The 20,422-nt window shown below is 39.9% G+C and overlaps 1 protein-coding gene across 4 annotated transcripts in view; it reads right to left on the bottom strand.

Moving 5' to 3' along the window:
* Positions 1–10,165: 10,165 nt before the first annotated feature.
* Positions 10,166–20,422, bottom strand: part of robo1 (roundabout, axon guidance receptor, homolog 1 (Drosophila)) — a 294,093-nt gene continuing 283,836 nt past the window's right edge. For all 4 annotated transcript variants that reach the window (XM_028573117.1, XM_028573116.1, XM_028573119.1 and 1 more), the window contains 6 exons: positions 20,025–20,255; positions 18,348–18,847; positions 18,090–18,251; positions 12,281–12,556; positions 11,981–12,174; positions 10,166–11,397 (listed from right to left, as the gene is read on the bottom strand). In XM_028573117.1, coding sequence (XP_028428918.1) covers positions 11,383–11,397; positions 11,981–12,174; positions 12,281–12,556; positions 18,090–18,251; positions 18,348–18,847; positions 20,025–20,255 — 1,378 coding nt within the window. In that variant the 3' untranslated portion in view covers positions 10,166–11,382. The remainder of the gene's footprint in view (positions 11,398–11,980; positions 12,175–12,280; positions 12,557–18,089; positions 18,252–18,347; positions 18,848–20,024; positions 20,256–20,422) is intronic.

Genomic DNA, 20,422 nt, shown 5'->3' with positions numbered 1-20,422 from the left:
ACATTTTTAATTTACTGCATTTCTGCAAAAACAGACATTGCTATCCGGTTATTGTTTTCTGTGGTTGTTCATAGACTGGGCGATATGACGATATACATCATCAAACCGATATAACGTATATATATATAAATAATTCTATCGTATGTATTTTGTTTCTATTCCAGTGCTGGAAAACCAGCAGCTGAACTGGGGGATTCTTGGTGTCACGATTTGATTTAGATTTTTGATTCAAAATCAATTTTTCAATTTAATGAATAGAAAGGGGTGCATTTATTTTAGGCTGTTACTCCAGTTCACTAAAACCTTTCACTTCTGTCCTTTATCCACTGAAATGCAGTATGAAAGATAAGTGGTCTTGATGATGTGATACTGTATGAGGTCTGACTGAATGAGAAAATCCAAAGAAACATTTGTGAGTGTATGCAGCTTTTTTTAAATTTAGAATAAGCTAACTACATTCATTCGGAATCGTGTTGCTGTCTTCTGCTTGTATAAAAATAATGAAATGTTGGTTGTTTTTTTTTAAGTAAGGGACTGTTCATTATTTATTTAAGGGGCCACCGGAGGAGTTTTGGGACCTTTAGCCAAAATACACATGACCCTCACCTCACCAGTAATAATTTTTCTATGACCCTCCAACACGATTTGGGAAAAAGGCATGACCCTCCCCCAAAAATGTATCGATACCTTCTGTACTGGTTTGTGTTGCATGTTAGTGGCGGGCTAGCCATCCTCCAAAGCACAGTACAGGCACAGGGCTTGTGAAAAAAAATCTTTTCTTCCCCCGACCAGAGTTGGTTGGAGTTTTGTAAAGTGTTACAGTGTGTGTTGGTCAGACAGCCTTGTTGGTTAGTGCTGGAGTTTTGCACTCTTTTAATGTTGGGCTACATCCGCACCACTGTGCTTTCTTTTTAAAACACATAACTTTGGCTACGTTTACGCCTGGCGTCCACACTACTCCAGCATTCCGAGCCCCTCAAACAGACATTTGGAAATGCTGCTGACCCCGTTTTACTTTGAAAACTCCAGGGTTGTGTTGTAGTTTGGACAAGCAGAAATGGAGACCTTTGGAAACGATGACGCAGACACCCACTTTTGGGTTTAATCAGTCATGACGGGTCCTTTCCTGATTTGTCACGCCCCTATCACATGACCCTTTCCCTGAAGAAAATAAACGACATCAGCCTTGACTACCGTGTTTTATCAGTGATAAAGTATGGCAGCTGTTTCTTTTTTTATATATATATATTTTTTGGGAATTCTAGGCCCTCATTTACATAGGACAGCTGAAGACATGAAAGGGGAGAGAGAGGGGAATGACACGCAGCAAAGCGCCGCAGGGCGGAGTCAAACCTGCGGCCGCTGTGTCGAGGAGTATACCTCTATATATGGGCGCGCACTCTACCAGATGAGCTACCCAGGCGCCCATTTCTGACCTAGTTGTCGATGTTAGCAGCTGTTGTGCAGTTACATTCTGCATTTGATAATGCTACTACTGCCTACATGTGCAGGAGACGATTCCCGTGTCCCGTGGAGTTACAGGTGTCAGGGCCAAGTCATGCATCCCTGCCGAGAATTGCAGCCACAAAGGAAAGTAACTATTTTCAAGGAAAAGTATGTTTAAAAAAGAATATGAACTTCTTTGTCATGTTCATTAATGATGATAAATTATCTATATTTATTTTATATATATTTATATATTATTATTTTACTGCGTAGTAGCAGATTTTCCTTGCTGCCCCCGAGGTTGGTGCAATTTTCTGCGGGGATAAGTGTTAAGGGACATGCATTATTTGGCAAAAATGATTGTTGCTGCCCGTAAGGTGGATGTTATTCTCGGCACAACACTGGCACACATATGCCACCAGAGATTACTGGTAACGGTGCTAAAATGTTTGAGGACTACTACTATTACTGAGTAGTAGGTGTTTAGTACGTAATACTTAGTTTCCCGGTAAGGGTGCTCCGATCAGAGTTTTGGGGCACATCTCCGGTCAATGGAAGCAGTATCGGCCGATACCGATTACAGGGTCTATTTGAAGCCTTCTATCTTGTAGCATTATTTATTTAACTATTCAAAACATTCAAAACTAAGTTTTAAAATGAACAGAGGAGAAAGTATCATGAATAGGGCTGTCAAAATGAACGCCTTAACGAATGAATGCAAATTTCATTTAACACACTAATTTTTTTTAACGTGATTAATTAATAACTCTGGTGTGTGATCGCTATGGTCTGGATGCTGCACTGTTCCCTTACATTTGGGTTTCGCCTTTTTCGTTTTGTCAACCTAAAGTTATTAACTACTGTTATTGCAATTTATTTTCGATTTTAAAACCGAAGAATCGTGAATCGATTTTGTTCACACACCTCTGAAAGCTGCTTGTGTATGTTGGAAGGTGTCCACCACCTACTATATATGGTCATCAAAAAGACCTGCAATTTTAGCCACAGATGATCTGGCCTCTTTGGATAGGTGTCTAATATTGCTTTTTTTTTTTTTTTTTTAGCTTATGAGAGTGCTAATTATAAGACGTAGTGCAAATTTATTCTACTAATCAAAGGGCTTGTAACAGTATTTGTAATTACCATAAGCTCTTTGATAAAGATGATTACTCATTGGTGATATAAAATGTTGGATGGTGAGATCAGCTCACAGATGCAAAGAGGACGGCAGAAAAGCTGAGGGAGGGAAGATTCCAGGCAATGGCACGAGGAGGCCATATTCCTCTGGGTTAATTGTGCGGACCCCATCAACACTAAATAAGGATGGTTAGAATGACTGGCCAAATGACAAATGGATGTACAAATCACCCAGATTACTTCCCAGTTATTAAAAAAACTTGGATTTGGCTGGCTCCCACACTCCCTCTCTCATAACGTCTGGCAGTCTCCCCACTGATGGCTATCTTTTACAGTAATTCATTTCAGTTCAATTTTTACAAGTTGCAACAAGCCTAAGTGTTTAACATTGATTAAAAACAACTTTTTGCAATGATGTAAAATTGTGATGAGTTGGTTGGTGAGATCATTAAACGTAAATGAGTTTTGATTGATTGTGTGAAGAGGTGGCGTTTGACCTGCAGCTGTAGTGTAAATGGCTGTGGAGAGGTGCTGCTAAGCTGTCTACACACTGTGCACCTGTGATGGCGGGTTCCACGCTGGCGTTCTCGCAGAGGATAGCGACAGTAAGATGAGTTTTCAGACAGTGCACAGCTGTTCACTTAATTACCTCCTAGTTTGGGAAGGAGGTTAATGAAGCAGTTTGGTGATCAGAAATGAGAGACAGCCTGAATGTGCACAAAAGAAATTAGTTTCTGAATGCTGGGACAGGGTTGATAGCAACAGCAGTTTAAATTGATTGCAAAAACTGAAACACTGAAGGCATAAAGACAGAGGAAACTGGAAGAGGAGGAGAGGTTAGTGTGCTTTACAGATGTGTACTTGTTTAGCATGTTCCTATACAGAGTAATTAGGCCTCATACTGACATTGGCATATTAAATCCTGAGTGAATCTTTTGTCTTCAAATGCACTTCCTTCTGAAAAATGAAACTCATTCATTCACGTATTATTCGTAGGATGGGAGAACGGTGGAGCTGATTTCCTCAGAACGTGTAAAAATGACATGAGGAAAAAGACTTATTCTTTGGGCTTCCTTCGTTGCATTATTAGCAGTCATTAAAGATTTGTGCTTTAACTAATTATTTTCACAATCGACTAATCTGCAGATTCTCTTTTTAATTAATTAATGAATCTTTGGTTTATAAAATGTTTGAGAAAAGAGTCGCAAACTCATTCTTCAGGGAATTGAGGGACAAGATGGCTAAACAGACATTACTTATGGATATAAAAATGTGTTTAAATGTGTAAATTAAATTTACATGTTGTAGGAGGAGAAGCTACCAGATTCATATTCCATTTAAAAATCACATTGGAAAAGCAATATGATCAGAAGCTTAACCCTTGTTTTTGTCCTTTGGGTCCCCGGGACCCGTTCAGTTTATTTGAGGTTTTTGCATTGGCCTGGCGTTGAGCTTCGGGCCCCCCGGTGACCCTCGCGTACTATGTGATGTCATTTCATGTGAACTGGCACGGGGGGGGGTCCCAGAGACCCGTGCTGCAATCGAACGCGTTTGGACAGGCTAATACAAAATGGAAATAAACTAACCAAGTCCCCATGACACAAAGGACAACACAAGGGTTAAATTGTACAGTCTATCAAAAATAATTCCCATGTAAACACAAAAAAACGGCTAAGCATTAGAAAGGCACAGTATATTTGATAAGAAGTTAGGTTATACAATGTATTAAAAAGTATGCATATAAATATCAAAAAAGGTTGTCTAGAATACAGCTTAATCAAGACATGCATAGTTTTTGAAGAGACATGGCAGAAAAAATTAAAAACACCCCTGGCCTCTGGGGATGAACATATCTCACAAAATATACACAGTAATATATTAGAAAGATAATAGAAAACCCATATTTATATATATTTATATATATATATAATAAATATTAGGGGTGTGACGAGATCTCGTTGTACGAGATCTCGCGAGATTAAAACGTGACGAGATTTCTCGTCGAGGTGAAAAGTTGTCTCGTGAGGCGATGTGATGTCAGCGTGATGGAGCGTGGAATTACTATTGAAGATCCCCCTGCTACTTTTAAATCATTTGTGTGGCAACATTTTGGTTTTCCTGCGGAAATAATAAACGGCGAAAGAGTGACAGACAAGACGAACGCAATATGTAAACATTGTAAGAAAAAAATGCCGTACTACTAACTACTACTAACTAACTAACTAACTAACTAACTACTACTATTGCGGGTGCAGTAGTTAGTAGAGAGCTGTGGTGGTGATGTAAGTGTTTTTGCATAGTGCTCGTGTTAGCCGCGGTATACGGCATTTTTTTCTTACAATGTTTACATATTGTGTTTGTCTTGTCTGTCACTCTTTCGCCGTTTATTATTTCCGCAGGAAAACCAAAATGTTGCCACACAAATGATTTAAAAGTGGCAGGGGGATCTTCAGTAGTAATTCCACGCTCCATCACGCTGACATCACATCGCCTCACGAGACAACTTTTCACCTCGACGAGAAATCTCGTAAGAAATGAGTGTTGCTCAGGGAGAAGACGAAATAACAGAGACTGAAGAGGGAACTTTAGTGGCCAAAAGTAACGCCTCCTCGGTAGCTTGGAAATACTTCTGCTTTAAGCCCATGTATGTTTCCCAGGCTAATCTAATGCACTATGCAAAATGTATCGAATGGTGATAAACCGCGCAAGAGGAAATACAACAAACCTATTTTTGCATCTAAAAACCACCACAAGCCACTTAACGATGAATGCACGATACTAGGGCTGGGGAATATATCGATATTATATCAATATCGTGATATGAGACTAGATATCGTCTTAGATTTTGGAAATCGTAATATCGTAAATGGCCTAAGTGTTCTCTTTTCCTGGTTTATAAAGGTTGCATTACAGTAAAGTGATGTCATTTTCTGTGTTACCAGACTACTCTAGCTGTTCTATTATTTTTAACACAGACATTATATCTACATTACTGAAGATTACATACCTTAAATCTCATTGTAAAGATATTTAGTTAAAGCACCAATTGTCAACCCAACAACAACAAGAATATCACGATATCTGATTTTCTCCATATCGCCCAGCCCCACATGATACTATCCCAAAATAAATAAAAATAAATATATATATATATATATATATAAAGTGAGAGAGAGAGGAGATTTTGTTTTTTACATTAGATGCACACACTCCCCTTTTTCATACCCCTTCCCCCACTTCTAATGTAGACATGCTACTACACTTCTGAGCCTTTCCCCGAGCACACAGGTAGAGTAACTGTAAGGACCAGACCAAAGAACATCCAGCCTCATTGTGTATATTCATGGGGTGAATAACCCTGGCAGCCAGTGTATCTGCTTAATATCCTTAATCACCTGCATCTCATTGTGGGGCCTGGACACACCTCCACTCCTTAAAATGATGGATGGGCGCATAAGAGGATGCTCTCCCCTGTTCCAAATTTGTTCTTGTTTAGAAAGGTGCTTATTAGGGAACACCTGGGGGAATGAAAGGGGGAAGGGAGCGCCAAAAGCTCAGAGAGAAGGAGGAGAGTAGCTTTAGACCACAGTAGCTAAACCATTATAAATACTAAGTTCAAATTATACTTCCGTGTTTTAATTTGTCTCTGTGTCCGCACTAAACTAAGTTTATTTCTAAAGTTATCTCTCAATGTAAAAAAAATTGTTGCACTTAATGAGTCTAGTGGACGTACAAGCTCTCATCACTCTGCTGGCTTTCAGCGTAGGACTCTTGAGGCTCCAGGGTGTTGAGGTGGGCAGCACTAGTCATTAGCTTGTAAAAACAAGACTTCCATTCCAGTTCTTTGAGGCTCGGGTGGGAGTATAAAGGGAGGAACCATCTCTCTTTTTTCATCACTGATGTTTGAATAAGCCAGACAGACAGTGGTTGACATTAAAGACTCCCATAGGCCAGGTTATTGCCTCTGTGAGAACAAGCAGTAGGCAGGATAGATGTAATAAACTGGAACAAATTTATTTCGGTCTCCAATTAGGATACTGTAAGTTGCCGTCTAGAGTCGCTGTGTGGCGACATTGTCATCTTGTGATTTTATGGATATTTTGTTTGCCGCGTCAGCAGCTATCCCACCAGCTAGTGAGTGATGAGAAATAAGATGAGTACTGTATTCACTCTCTTATGTAACCTCAGTGGAGTCTCCTTACGCCTAATTGGCAGCAATTTAGGCTTTTCAAATTGAATATAATCCCTTCACCGTTGGTTTTAGCTTCCCTCTATGGCTCCAAATGCCTTTACTGAATGACATGGGATGCTGACACTGTGAGTAATAGAGAACACTAATGGAATTGGCATTAGGTAATACATTTGAATAGCTACTGTACAGAACAGAAATGGCCGTTTAGTCTCTGAGCCGAGGATATTGATAGTTCCCTCCTTGACTGTGTTGTTGTAGTGCATGGTGTCCTTTCACGTGGCCAGCTCAGATGATTTCAATAGATTTATAATTCAATAGATACAATGACATTGAGTTTTATTATGATGCTTTTCAATTATTGCTATAATAATGTGTCAATAAAATAAATGTATCAATTGTATGAATAGTTTTCTTTCCTCAGATGTTAGTGTTGTGCACTTTGCACACCTGGTTAATACCTATAAGAGGAATTATTAGAAAGTACAGAGCAAAATTAATGCCCCAGTATTTCCCTGAAAGGGCTACCATTCCTAAGCTAAGCAAAATAAAATAAAAAGGAAATTCACTAGATTGATGATTATTTTAAAAGTGATCGTTGGCAGTGACTGAGATATCACTGGTACAGGCCCTATAAATAGCCATATCTGTGTGTAATGGTTGCACATAATGACAGCTGCTGCAGAGCCTCGCTGATGCAACACAATTGGGGAAATTGTGCTGTCTTTGTCGTATTTTTTGTTCATACAGAGCAGCCACAAGTATTGCTATGCAAACAGGTGATTAAGTATCTCCTTATGTATGTATTTATGGTTAAAAGATATGAACAGCCAGAAATACGTGTTTTTCCTATAATCAGCATGGACATTGAATGTGTGATATGTAACATTATTCCAGCATTAATCCTAAGGAAAGCTCATTGTGGGACTGGCTCTAGTGGCTGTAATTCTGCACCAAGGCTGAATTTTGGGAAAGAGACTTCAGATACAGTATTAGGGGACCACTAAGGTCTATATAAAAGAGACTTCAGATACAGTATTAGGGGACCACTAAGGTCTATATAAAAGAGACTTCAGATACAGTATTAGGGGACCACTAATAAAAGCATCCAAAGAGCACCATGTCATAGGATCTTTAAGTAACAAAACAATCAGGTCAGTAGGAAGTCGACATCCTATCACATCAGATATTATTGAGGTTGTTTTATTCTAAATTGAGTTAATCTTTTTCAGAACATTGGAGTCTGCCTCTATTGCATCAGTTTCATGTGTGGATTTTCATCCTGCACTACTGATCTGTATGTAAGAGAAGGCCTCTATGATGGGGTCCAACAGCTTTAAGAAGCCAAAACATATAAACCCCAAAATAATTTCAATGTCCAAAAATACTTTAATGCAAAAAACATACAGCAAAGAGTAAGGAAAACACTTAGAGAGAGAGAAATTAAAGGCCAAAGCATTTGATAACTGAAAAAAGGCTATACTAAGAAAGTTAGTTGTTGTAGATAATAACCATTTGTATGCACATGTTGGTCTAAAGGAAATTAATTTATTGTTGTTGTTGGTTAAGATATCATTGCTCTGAGGCGGGATGATGTTTTACCAGTATTTACATTGATATGTTGATGGATTTTATTCAGTAGCCTGACTTTGTTTTTTAATTAAAATAGCTAACTTTTTAATAGCTTAAAATGATCATGTAATTGCTGCTGCCCCTTTTTAAAATTATTTTGTTTTACTTTTACTTGCGTAAAATATTTTAGTATCCTTTCCACAATGCACAAAGGTAAACGTCCAAAGCCAGATGAAGCTTTGTGCTGAGAAGATTGAGAAAAAAGACCAATGTAGTAGTTTATGAAATATCATAGGAGTGGCAGTAGCTCAGTCTGTAGGGAGTTGGGTTGGGTTGGGAACCAGAGGGTTGCAGGTTCAAGTCCCCGTACGGAGTTTGAACTGGTAGCTGGAGAGGTGTCGAGCAGTCGCAGCTGTCTCACTCTGACATAAAAGTCATAGTGCAATATGTTGAAAAAAGTCCTAAAAGTGCCACAGTATAGTTTGTCAAAACTTAATGAAAAAAGCCATTAAAAAGTATGTTATGTCGAACATAGTATCATAGTATAGTATGTCAAAAAAAGTCATAGTATATTTTGTCAAAAAATCATAGTATAGTATGTCCATAAAAAAGTAATTGTACAGTATGTCGAAAAAAGTGATAAATGAGTCTTAGTATAATATGTTGTAAAAAGTTAAAGTATAGCATGTCATTAAAAATCATAAAAAAGTCACAATATAGCATGTCGAAAAAGTACGGAGCCCCCCTAGGGTCAGATGATAATAAAAAAAACTAAACCGTGCGCACTGTTTTATAAACTGAGAGCACAGATTCATAAGCTCTGTTTTATAAACATAAGCAAAATTAGAAAGATATTCACAGATTTGAACTTCTGGGATCAATTCTCTACAGCGAAATGTTATTAAATCACAAACGACTCATCTTTCCTAACGTAGTAAGGTTAACAACGAGCTACAAACTCATTTTCATCAAAACGAGCCGTCCTCCGACCTGGAGAAATAACACTACCTACTAAAAGACACTACCTTATTTAAACATTCACTCCGTAAAAATGTCATAGTGTAGTATCTAACAAAAAAGTGATAAAGTCATGTCACAGTATAGTATGTTGAAAAAATTCATAGTATAGCATGTCAAAAAAGTGATAAAAAGTCATAGTATAGTATTTCGAAAAATGTGATAAATAAGTATCGTATGTTGAAAGTCATATTATAGTATGTTGAAATAAGTGATAAAAAGTCATAGTATACTATATCGAAAAAAGTAATAAAGTCATAGTATAGTATGCCATAAAAAAAATCAGAAAAATGTCACAGTATAGTATGTTGAAAAAAGTGATTAGAGAGAGACAGGAACACAACTTTTCTCTGTATCCATTTGTATTCTTGATTACCGTAATGAAGGTCTTGAAACTAATAGCACCAAAAAAGTCCTAGAATAGTATGTTGAAAAGTCAGTGTAGTATGGAGAGGTGTCGAGCAGTCACAGCTACGCTCGGACATCGGTTATAATCATGTATATCAAAAAAAGCCAGTTTTACATGTCGAAGTATGGTATGGTGAGACAAAAGTCATACTATGTCAAAAAGAGTTATAGTATATGTTGAAAAAACTGATACTGTTGAAAAGAGTCATATTACAGTGTCAAAAAATATCAGTGTAATATAAATAAAAAGTATAAAAAGTCATAATATGCCTAAAAAGTAATGTCATAATACAGTAAATATGGACTTAATGGACCTGTAGCTGTCGTGCAGCCACTTTTCTTCTTATAGTGTTCAACTTATGAAAAATAGCCCACACAAATTACCAAAGGTACACATAGTTTGAACTTTTTTATTCATCATTTTTTTTTAGTTCTTTTACTTTTTTGCTTTACGAAACAAATGTTTGCAGATGTCCTATGAATAAACAGCGCCCTTCCTCCTTAAAAAAAACAGGGATCCGTCACCCCTGCCTTATCAAGAAAAGAGACTCTTGTCCAATTCCAACCTCTCCAGATTCCCAAAGTGACTTATTTCCTGTATTTGACATTCGTTTAAGTGCATTAGTAGACAACATAACCATTTTGATTAATGTGCAATAGCTGAGTTTATGGTCAATGCGAAAAGATATATATACATTGCAGCTATGACTCACATTAACTGTCTTTTATATCACTTGAGCTAGCGTTAGAACTGGAGAGGGAGACAATCAACACAAGGAGTCTCCTTTCAAGCACAACCTTCGTAAACAGCAACCTTTACCTACATCTTCATCATCATCATCAGGATTAACTAGACTCTTTTGTCATACCTGTTTCCTCCAGTAAGACAAAAAAGGTTAATAGATAGAATGGTTTAAAATAAAGTTTAGTGATTGTGCTTTTAAAACCAAAGTAAAACAATTAACAAACATTGACGACAACACGAAACATAACAGTGCATTACAATAAAACAAAAGAAAAAAAAATCCCAAAGTGGCACTTTCTTGGGGCAGCTAAATAATATAGCAATTTACAACATGGATGGAAATGATAAAATATATTTACTGGCATAATAAAATTAGAATTTGCAAAATAAAACAAGGAAGACAAATTTGAGGTACCACAGTGGGTAAAACAAGAGGACATCATGTATACACGTATATTTACAGACAGTCCACCCCTCTCTGCTCGCAGCTATTTTATTACAGTAACATCTGACTGTATGGGCTCAAAGTTTTTGTCGAGGCAAGCAGAGTCATATCAATGTCTGGAGTAGGATTTCACTCCATATTGCATTGGAATTAAACATAAATATACTACTGCGTATTTTGTTTTGAATGCACCAGTCTCTTAACTTCAGACACCCTTTTTTTTTTTTTTTTTTAAATGGACATAGAAAATGATAAGTAAAAAAACAACCATTGGTCTGTTTTCCAGATGTAAAGAAACACTACTGATGTACAGTATAATGGAGGCCAACATGATGGTGAAATACTGAGATATTTAAAATTGTAAGAGAAACAATGATGCTCCACTCAAAATCAGGGCTGTTCCTCATTTTCCTCCTCGGTTCTTCAGCTTTCTACCATCTGAGTAAAAAACAAAAAACATTTAAGTTAACATGCATCATTCATGGGCAATAAATCTTCTGATATTGGCATCTGTCAGCCAGAAATGCCAAACTAGGTTTGAGATCATTTACAATCAATTACATTACATAGTTTGTACACCAGAAAACCCTATTTTTTTTAATTGAGAATAGTTTTTGAATTGAATCTTGAGCCTGAAAATCGATATTGAATCGTGACAGTTTCTGAATTGTGCACCCCTAATTTTTTACTATGTAAAATATGCTCAGTACTCAGGGGTTCCAGACTGTGACCATTTTTTGCGAGTAATTTTTAATACTCGCAATCATCAGCTACATATGATTGTCATTTCAGTGTAAACAAGGAGTGAGAAAGACCCTAAATAGGGCTGAGGCAATAAATGTTATAATTGACAATAATAAGTCTGGAGCCCTGGTACTGTGTGTCTTACTCGGTCACAATTATTTAAAAAACAAATCTAAGGGATCCAACATTGATTGTTTGCGAAAATTGCTATTCTGATTGCATTTTTAAACTCCTTGGTGGAACTATATTCAGAACTGTTGAGGGATAGCGTCTGTACCTCTAGCTCTTCATCTCCTGGTTGGAAGGCCCCCGTGGTGTTGAGACCCATGTCTGCATGGTTCCTGCGGCCTCCATCTCCTCTCCGCCGGCCCCCTGAACCCCTGGAAGACATGGAGCTGGAGGAGCTTAGGTCCCGGGGGCTGTTGACTGTGGGGAACTGTGGTCGGCTGTAGGGCAGAATGTCCTCTGAACCTGGGGACAAAGAACAATTGTAGGAGGAATTGAGACTTGCATAATAAAAAAAACAACCTGGCATATGTCATTGAGGGATTCCCTCACTTTGTATTTGTTGTTGTACCTGCGTGTTGGCGTGCTTTGTTGGCGGCGCTACCCTCATGTTTATTCGCTTTCCCCCCATGGGCAGTCTTTTGTCTCTCCTGAGCGTCTTTGCGTTCAGTCGAGCTGGTTCGGGGGTCCGAGCCTTCTCTGGGCCGATAGCCCCCCGTTCCTCCTCTCTTGTCTCGACCCTCGCCTGCTTTGGGGGAAATCACTCCCCGGCCCTCCAGGATTGCCTTGGAGGGGTGTGTAGGCGACTTAAGCACAGCTGGAGGTGGGATGGGAGGAGGTGGGAGATCTGAAGGATAAACACAGGAAGTAAGAACCCATTAATCAGAGACATCAAAAACTAAGACTGAGAAACTAAAATCTGTGTACTCTTGAAACTATAGTGTGTATCATCTGTCACTCTGTTGTCTCACACCTGCAAGGTGATACACAAACACAGCTGCAGTGTGTACATAAACCAAGAGCTGTACAAATAGCCATGCTGAACGGAAACTCCTCCGTACAGACAGTAAACAGAACAGATGACATTAGAGAGTTATGAGATTTGAGCGAGAAGGAAGAGGGGAGCGTGACGGTCAGCAGCTGGCTCTCTAACCTGCTCGACTTCTCCTGTCGATGAATCAATGCTGCTTGTCCTTGAGCCATTGGGCCAGCCTGGCCTCTCACACATCACACAGCCATCTAAACAAAACACTGAGAGAAAAGCCTTGCCTGCCTGCAATCGATGGCTTTTCATCTTCTAATCAGCTTCTGACCTGAAGGATGGTTTTGTCAGCAGCCAAACCCATAATCCACATAGGATTAGAAAGTTATTAAACGTAGCAATTGCCAACTCTCACACCTTGCTTGCATCCCGAAGGCTACCTTACATGCTTTTAAGATTGTGGAACACTGGACTTTGTGGAGAATCAAAGCTTTTATTTCCAATTTTTACACAGGAAAGGCTAATGGGGAAGGTGATGTCTTTGCTGTGTCTTTTTGGTGGAATCAGGCAGCTTTAATACACTCTTGTGATTATCCTCCACCCACTCCTCCTGAATACAAAAGGGGGGAAGTCAATATCATACAGAGGCGTCTGCAGTTTTTTAATATCTCTCTTGCCTCCTGAGTCCTGCCTCAGTCTGAGTCCGATCAATGCCACAGTCTGTGAGTTATGGCTCACTACAAGGGAGGAGCAGAGCGCTTGTTAGATTTATGAGGAAAAATCGGCGAGGGCAGCGTTCAGGTCTGAAAAGTGTCTCTGGGCTTGCCAAGGAGGGTGTATTGGAGGGCCTGGTGGTTAATTAGGCAGACAAGGATGAGACAGATCAAAAGAGACAGGAACAGGTTAAGTTCAGAGAGGTGGTGGACAAAGGCATTAGAGTCAAACGCAGTATGAATCATGGGGGGAATATAACTCGGGTGTTTCCACATCCACTGTGCAAACGAGAGTGAAACTCACCGAACACCTCAGCACCAGTCTTCCAGACCACAGACAAGGAATGTATGTATGTGGCTGGGGGTTGAAGGGAAGACGGGGGGGGGGGGGGGGGGAATCCATTCAGATCAAATGCAATCAGCACGAGGACTGATGGACAGACAGAGCTGCAGAGCTGTCAGTCCACACCCTCTCTGTTCAAACAAAGACGGAGGAGAAGAGAGAGTGGAGAGGGATGGAGAGATCACTCCAAAGGGAGGGGCAGCGGATGGGGAAGAAGCCAGGATATAAGCAAGATGGCAGGAGGCGGTGGTTCGGGGGGGGGGGGGGGAGAATATAGCTGGTCTGGCTCCAAGTGAACTGGATATTAAATCTCCCTGTCAAGTGCTTCCAACACTCAAGGACACCTGACACTAGCAGGAGAGCCAGCTCTGGGACAGCACATGCTGTACACAGCAAAGGTAGTGTGTGCACACTCTTCAACAGACACATAAAAATAAAGATCTTTCTACAAGATCAAAGTGGAGCAGAATGGAAACAAACAGAAAAAGTGGCTTTTCAGTGGTAGGCTGTATGTTGTAAAGAATGATGCTGTAAAAAGTCAATTGCTCTTTTACTTAACAAGTTTAAAGTTTTTCCTCCTGTGTACAGATTGGTATTTAGCCCCTGTTTGGTTTATGTCCGGCTCCTGCCTAGTGAATGGTGGCACTTCAGTATGAGCCGCGGCACCTGGATCAATTTCATTAGTGACTAGAGTGGAGAGACATCCCAGTGTCAGCATAGCCAAGCTGGGAAGAGCTCCCCTGAGACAACCCACCTCCCCTCCTCCCCACCATGGCCCTGGCCTCCATCCCACCACTTGCCCAATCTGCTCAGCAACGTCACAGATTAGGAGTGATGCCATGTCTGCATGTGCATAAACACATGAGAGAAGAGGATTAAAACTCTGGCTCATGGCACACCCATACTCAGTCATTTACCGACACTACATCACAGTAAACTGCACTTTACCCTTCCATATCTGTGGAGGGAATGAAGGCAGAGTCATCTGTGAGATACAGCTAAACTGCTACTCCCGCTACATGTCTGTCTCTCCATCAGTCTGTTGGTGATGTAATTTTTTAATTTACCAGACTGTTGTAGCCGTTCTATTATTGGCCTTTAACCACTTAGTCATTATATTCACATTATTGATAATTATTTATCTAAAATCTCATTGTGAAAATATTTTGTTAAAGCACTAATTGTCAACCCTACAATATCATCGCAATATTGAGATCTAGGTATTTGGTCAATAACATTGTGATATCTGATTTTCTCCATATCGTACCTTTATACACCTAATACCAATTTAGATTTTCTAAAAGATCTTTGTTTTTGCAATATTCCAGACCTATATTATAGGCCGCAACATAAATTGAGATAACTTTCTATACATTACCCTCCCGGCCTGAAATGGAGGTTTACATAGTATTTAACAAGATAATTTGTCGCAACAATTTAGCTCACTTAATATCAACAATTGAGTAGGAATCTATAAGACACAAAATGCAGTCATATCCAGCTTTCATGATTTTTAAAATGTTCATATTATGCTCATTTTCAGGTTCATAATTGTATTTAGAGGTTGTACCAGAATAGGTTTATGTGGTTTAATTTTCAGAAAACACCATATTTTTGTTGTACTGCACCTTGCTGCAGCTCCTCTTTTCACCCTGTGTGTCGAGCTCTCTGTTTTAGCTACAGAGTGAGACATCTCACTTCTATTCCATCTTTGTTGGGATGTGCGACTGCACATGTGCAGTAAGTTTGAGGGTGTGCCATGCTAGCAGCTAGGTGAGCATTATAACGTGTGTTACAAAGTGACCCATGTTTGCCTCTGAAGTAAAGGCTGGACTACAATAGAGCTGTTTGGAGCAGTTTGTGTTTTCTGTTGGAGATTGTTTTTCACTTTGTAAACCTATAACATGCACAAAAAAGATATAACACAATAAAGGAAAGGGAAAAAGCCAAACCGCATAATATGAGCACTTTAAAGGGGTCACAGAATGCAAAACCGATTTTACCTTGTCATAGTTGAAAAATGACAGTTTGGTGGGTAAATAGGAAATACATAGAACCTCAAAATCCCATTGATACCTCTTTCAGTCTTCTGAATCTAGGTCGCGCAGATCTCTGCTATTCCATTACAAAATTCACTTCTGAAACTTTTTTAATGCGAGAAATCAACTATGTAAAGCTCAAATATGGGCCGTTTTACGAAAATTGATGTCTAATTGCAATGTGTTTCGGAGTTCAGCGGCCGGTGCTGGTGCTGCCTGGGTTGCTACATTGGACTACCAAACGCCGCTGCCCTGACAGAGCTCCAGGCCCTGCAGCTCGATGTTCTCCCTCCCCTCTTCCTGCTAAATGGCCGGTGTGTGACTGACAGCACGGTCAGCGAGCTTGTTACGCCCGCAATCTCTTAGTGCAGGTTCCAGTTAATCTTATAATGGATATGTGTTGAGTTAGTTTCCCCGAACAAACGATTGGGGAAATAAGCACTTCTTGTCCGCGAGTCTCATTGACAGAGCCCACGGTGAGCTGGAGTCCATCAATGAGAGCTAGCTAGCCTCCTACTCTGAAATTCACAAAAAATGCAAATTGAAAGTGTTAGCTAAGCTTTGTAAGACCTTTTGGTAGTTGTGATATACATGCCGTGACAAAATTCAAAGTGTAAATATACTATAGTTATGCCTAAAGTGTAGCTAGCTAGCCGCTATCTTTATCCATTGGATCGAAGGGACACTAGCAGCTAACAAAACCTCTCATATTCACAAAAATGCCTTAAATTGAAACTGTTAGCTTTATAAGACCTTGGGAAACCTGTAATATAAGTGGCGTGACAAAATTCAAACTGCAAATATACTATAATTATGCCGAAAGTGTAGCTAGCTAGCCGTGATCTTTTCCCATTGTATTGAATGGGGGACATAGCTAGATAGCTAGCTGCTCCTGCTAACAAGACCCCTCACGTTCACAAAAATGCCTTAAATTGAAATCAGACTTGGGGAACTTGTAATATAAGTGCCGTGACGAAATTCAAACTGTAAATATACTATAGTTTAGGGCTGGGCGATAAAACGATAACGGTATGTCTCGCGGTAGATACGTAATCAATATCAATAGAAAATGCGTTCGATAAAACGTTCGATAACTTGTTTTTCTTCGTCGAAAGAAACCGGAGGTTGTGAAGCAAGTTTGGTTGCATGAACAAAGGCACTCACTCTCTCGTAACCTAGCAACGTAGGGAGTGACAGCCAATCATGTAACAGTATCAAATTTGGTTGCGCCACATCGCTGTCTCGTGTTGGGTTCTTCAATAACAGAACCAGCGTGGAGTGATAAGTGGAAATTGAGTGCCGCAGCGAAATTGTTGATGAAACAGGAAAAGTCAGTATGGCAGTTTTGGGGATTTTATAAGTCTGACCGTAGTCAGACCAATGTCGTCTGCAAATTATGCAAGACCGTCGTCCCTCCATTTGAGTGTTTTCCATGGTTGTGTTGACATTTCTGCTTTTATAACTGAGGGGATTATAATCAGAGGAAGGTTAAGTTTAATATATATAATAATCTTTTTTAAATTTAATATATTTTAAATAGGTCATAAAAAATATCAATAATTATCGATATTGACCGATATGAAACACTTCATGATACAGTTTTCAGCCATATCGCCCAGCCCTACTATAGTTATGCCAAAAGTGTAGCTAGCTAGCCGCGATCTTTTCCCATTGTATTGAATGGGATAGCTAGCTAGCTGCTCCGCCTAACAAGACCCCTCACGTTCACAAAAACGCTTTAAATTGCAATAATCCACAAATGGTGACTTTGCTCTGGGTATGGAGCCCAGTAGGCTGCCGCTTTCTTGTCAGACTGTGTGGAGCTCCTAAAGTCTGACACGTCTTACTAAATTTGCAATTAGCCATAAATTTTCGTAAAACGACCCATATTTGAGCTTTATATAGTTGATTTCTCGCATAAAAAAAGTCATTGCAGTGTCTGAAATATGAGACCTACTGTCTCGTCTCCAATGTATGTGTATGGGGATTTGCTCAACCAATCATCGTGCAGCTCATCTAAATATTCATGAGCATACCATATTTGGAAGAAAAGCTCTTGTTAGAAATAGGGCCAAAACACAGGGATGAATAAGGGCCAATAAAATATCAACCAGGCCATTTTCAGCCCAACCAATGTTACATACCCCATTTTGAGACCATAAGGAACAGTGTGAAATACCCTATATAATCATTCTATCACCCCTTTAAAGGATTTCTTTCATTTTGAAAATTGTTTGAATTTTAATTATTCAATTTTTATAATATATAATATAATAACATAACTGCAATTTATTCATGCATACCTTCATTATAGGCTTCACGTCGCTGGTTTCCTGGGTGACCTGCGGGTTGCTGTTTCTGCTTCTTGGGAGGCCTCCTATGTACAGCTGCCATACTCATGTTGCTGTCTGTAGACACCGGGCTGCCAGGACGGTGTCCTGACGGGTTTATTTGGTATTTTCGCGCTGAGAAAAGAAACAGAGAAACTGTTTACTTTTACCATTCCTCAAATGTTTTGCAGTTCCATTTCTTGTGGATGTGGGCGACCATATGAAACCTACCTGAAGCTCCTCCCAATTCGTGGCCCAGCGTGTTGGGATATTTGGCCACCCTCAGGCCTGAGTACTCTGCGGCTGCGGCAACCGCTTGAGCAAAGTCAGCATCAGTAAAGAAGGATCCATCGGATGAGCTGACGGCACTGGACCTCCCTGAAGAGACATTATCTTCTTCAGAAGCCGAGCCCCATCCGTTGATCATGGAGCCGGTAACCGAGCTCTCCAGGTCGCCCATGCTGGACGCAGGCGTCTGTTCAAGCCCTCGTAGCAGCAACCTTCGCGGATGCATCTGGGGATGGTGGGGGTGTGTGTGGGGGTGTGTGTGGTGGTAGTGCATCTTGGCCACTTCTGCATCTGTGTCGTCACCCTCCTCTTCCTCCAATATATCCTCCTCCTCCTCCTCCTCCATACCATCAGTGTCCAAGGCCAACGGGCTGGTGATGTACCCATATGTGTGTGAAGGAGAGAGGGGCATAGGAGGGGGTGGGGGGCTCACAGCGTGGCGCCTGCAAGTGGTGAAAAACACACAGTATCAGAAACCTATCATGTATAAAGAGTAAAATACACAAGGCAATTATCATTAGGGGTGGGAACCACCAGAGGCCTCACGATATGATATCTTCAAAATACTTATGTCACAATACAATATTATTGCAATTTTAAACATATTGCAATATTCTGCAAATATTGCAATTTATTACCTTTTTCCAACTTCAAATTATGTCCCCAAATCTCTAAAAAGATACATTTCTCTGTTTGTTCATCTCACTTCAATGTTATTGCTGCGAAATGGGCGATATTATGCCGTATCGATTTTTTCCCCCCACCTCTAATTATCATGGGACCATACTGCTGATCCTGCATCAAATCACATGTACTTTACATTAATGCTGATGATTTTCTGAAGTACACATAAGCACATTAAAACATTTGAGAGTTTATGGCAATGTTGTCCAGAAATCAGACCAAGAAAATAAGTAATAAGAAAACACAAATGCCAACGATGATGTGAATTTGATAGTTTCTTATTTTAAAATGGCTTCTGTTCCTAATGACCTCAGCATCACAAGAACTAGAGGAGAGTGACTAGGCAAGGTGGGATTTCGTTTTTTGTTTTTTGTTGACTTTCCTTGAGACTGCAGAGGGTGGGGGGTGGGAGAGGGTTGTTGATCTTGTTCAATTGTGTTTGTCTGTTCTGTATGTTATAAAACAATAAAAAATTGATCTTAACCAAAAAAAAAAGGCTTCTGTTGGGCAGTTTAATCCTAAATGTATGATGTTTTCATATCTTTGTGCACTAACAAGAGGGAGTTCCTGCTCACAGCTGGATTCCCAAACAATCATTATCTCACTTTGCGAAAAATAATTATTTTAGACTGTGATATATTACTTATTTCAAACGACTTTCTAATGACTGCAAGTTGATTTTTATGCTGTACTGAAATGAGCTGTAACAAATGGCTCCCTTGAAGCTAAGAAATCAATCTAAAACTTAGAAAAGGATATGCTTTTGAAAAATGGTCAACAGTGCTGTGCAATATAGGATTCGGAGGTAATGTTCTTAAACATTCAAAACAGGAGTGAATTTCAAAGACTTGGGAGATTGTGCTTTTCAATGAGGCTTTAAAGAATAGATATATTTTGTGAACATCTTCACACAGGCTGACCACTCTTCCTTTGTACCTGCGTTCATGGCTGTCAGGTGCTTCCTGGAGCATCGGCTGCATCTCCTCCTGGGGTGAGGGGGTGAGGGTGGCTGTGGACTGGTGACTGTAAGATACAGCTGCAGGGGAAGAGGCTGCCCCTCGAATGGGAGGAGTGGGCCCCCTCTCCATCTCCTCTTCCTCCTCCAGCTCATCAGGCTGCAGGTACATGTGAGAGGGGGGCATGGGGCACTGCATGTCTTGTTCACAGCTGCCAACAGAGAGAAACAAGCCTTGTTACCGTCATATCACTCACAAAAAACATGAATGTTTTTATATACCGAAGCCAGGAAAACAAACTAAATATTCATGGCACCCTTCTATCAAGAATTGGCATGAGCCGAGCACTAATAGATAGAAAACCCTTGGGGCAAATGC

Source organism: Perca flavescens, chromosome 3 (assembly GCF_004354835.1).
Source record: "Perca flavescens isolate YP-PL-M2 chromosome 3, PFLA_1.0, whole genome shotgun sequence".
In the NCBI taxonomy this organism is placed as follows: domain Eukaryota; kingdom Metazoa; phylum Chordata; class Actinopteri; order Perciformes; family Percidae; genus Perca; species Perca flavescens.
The sequence above is the reverse complement of the archived record's forward strand: the minus strand, read 5'-3'. Positions and strand labels throughout refer to the sequence as shown.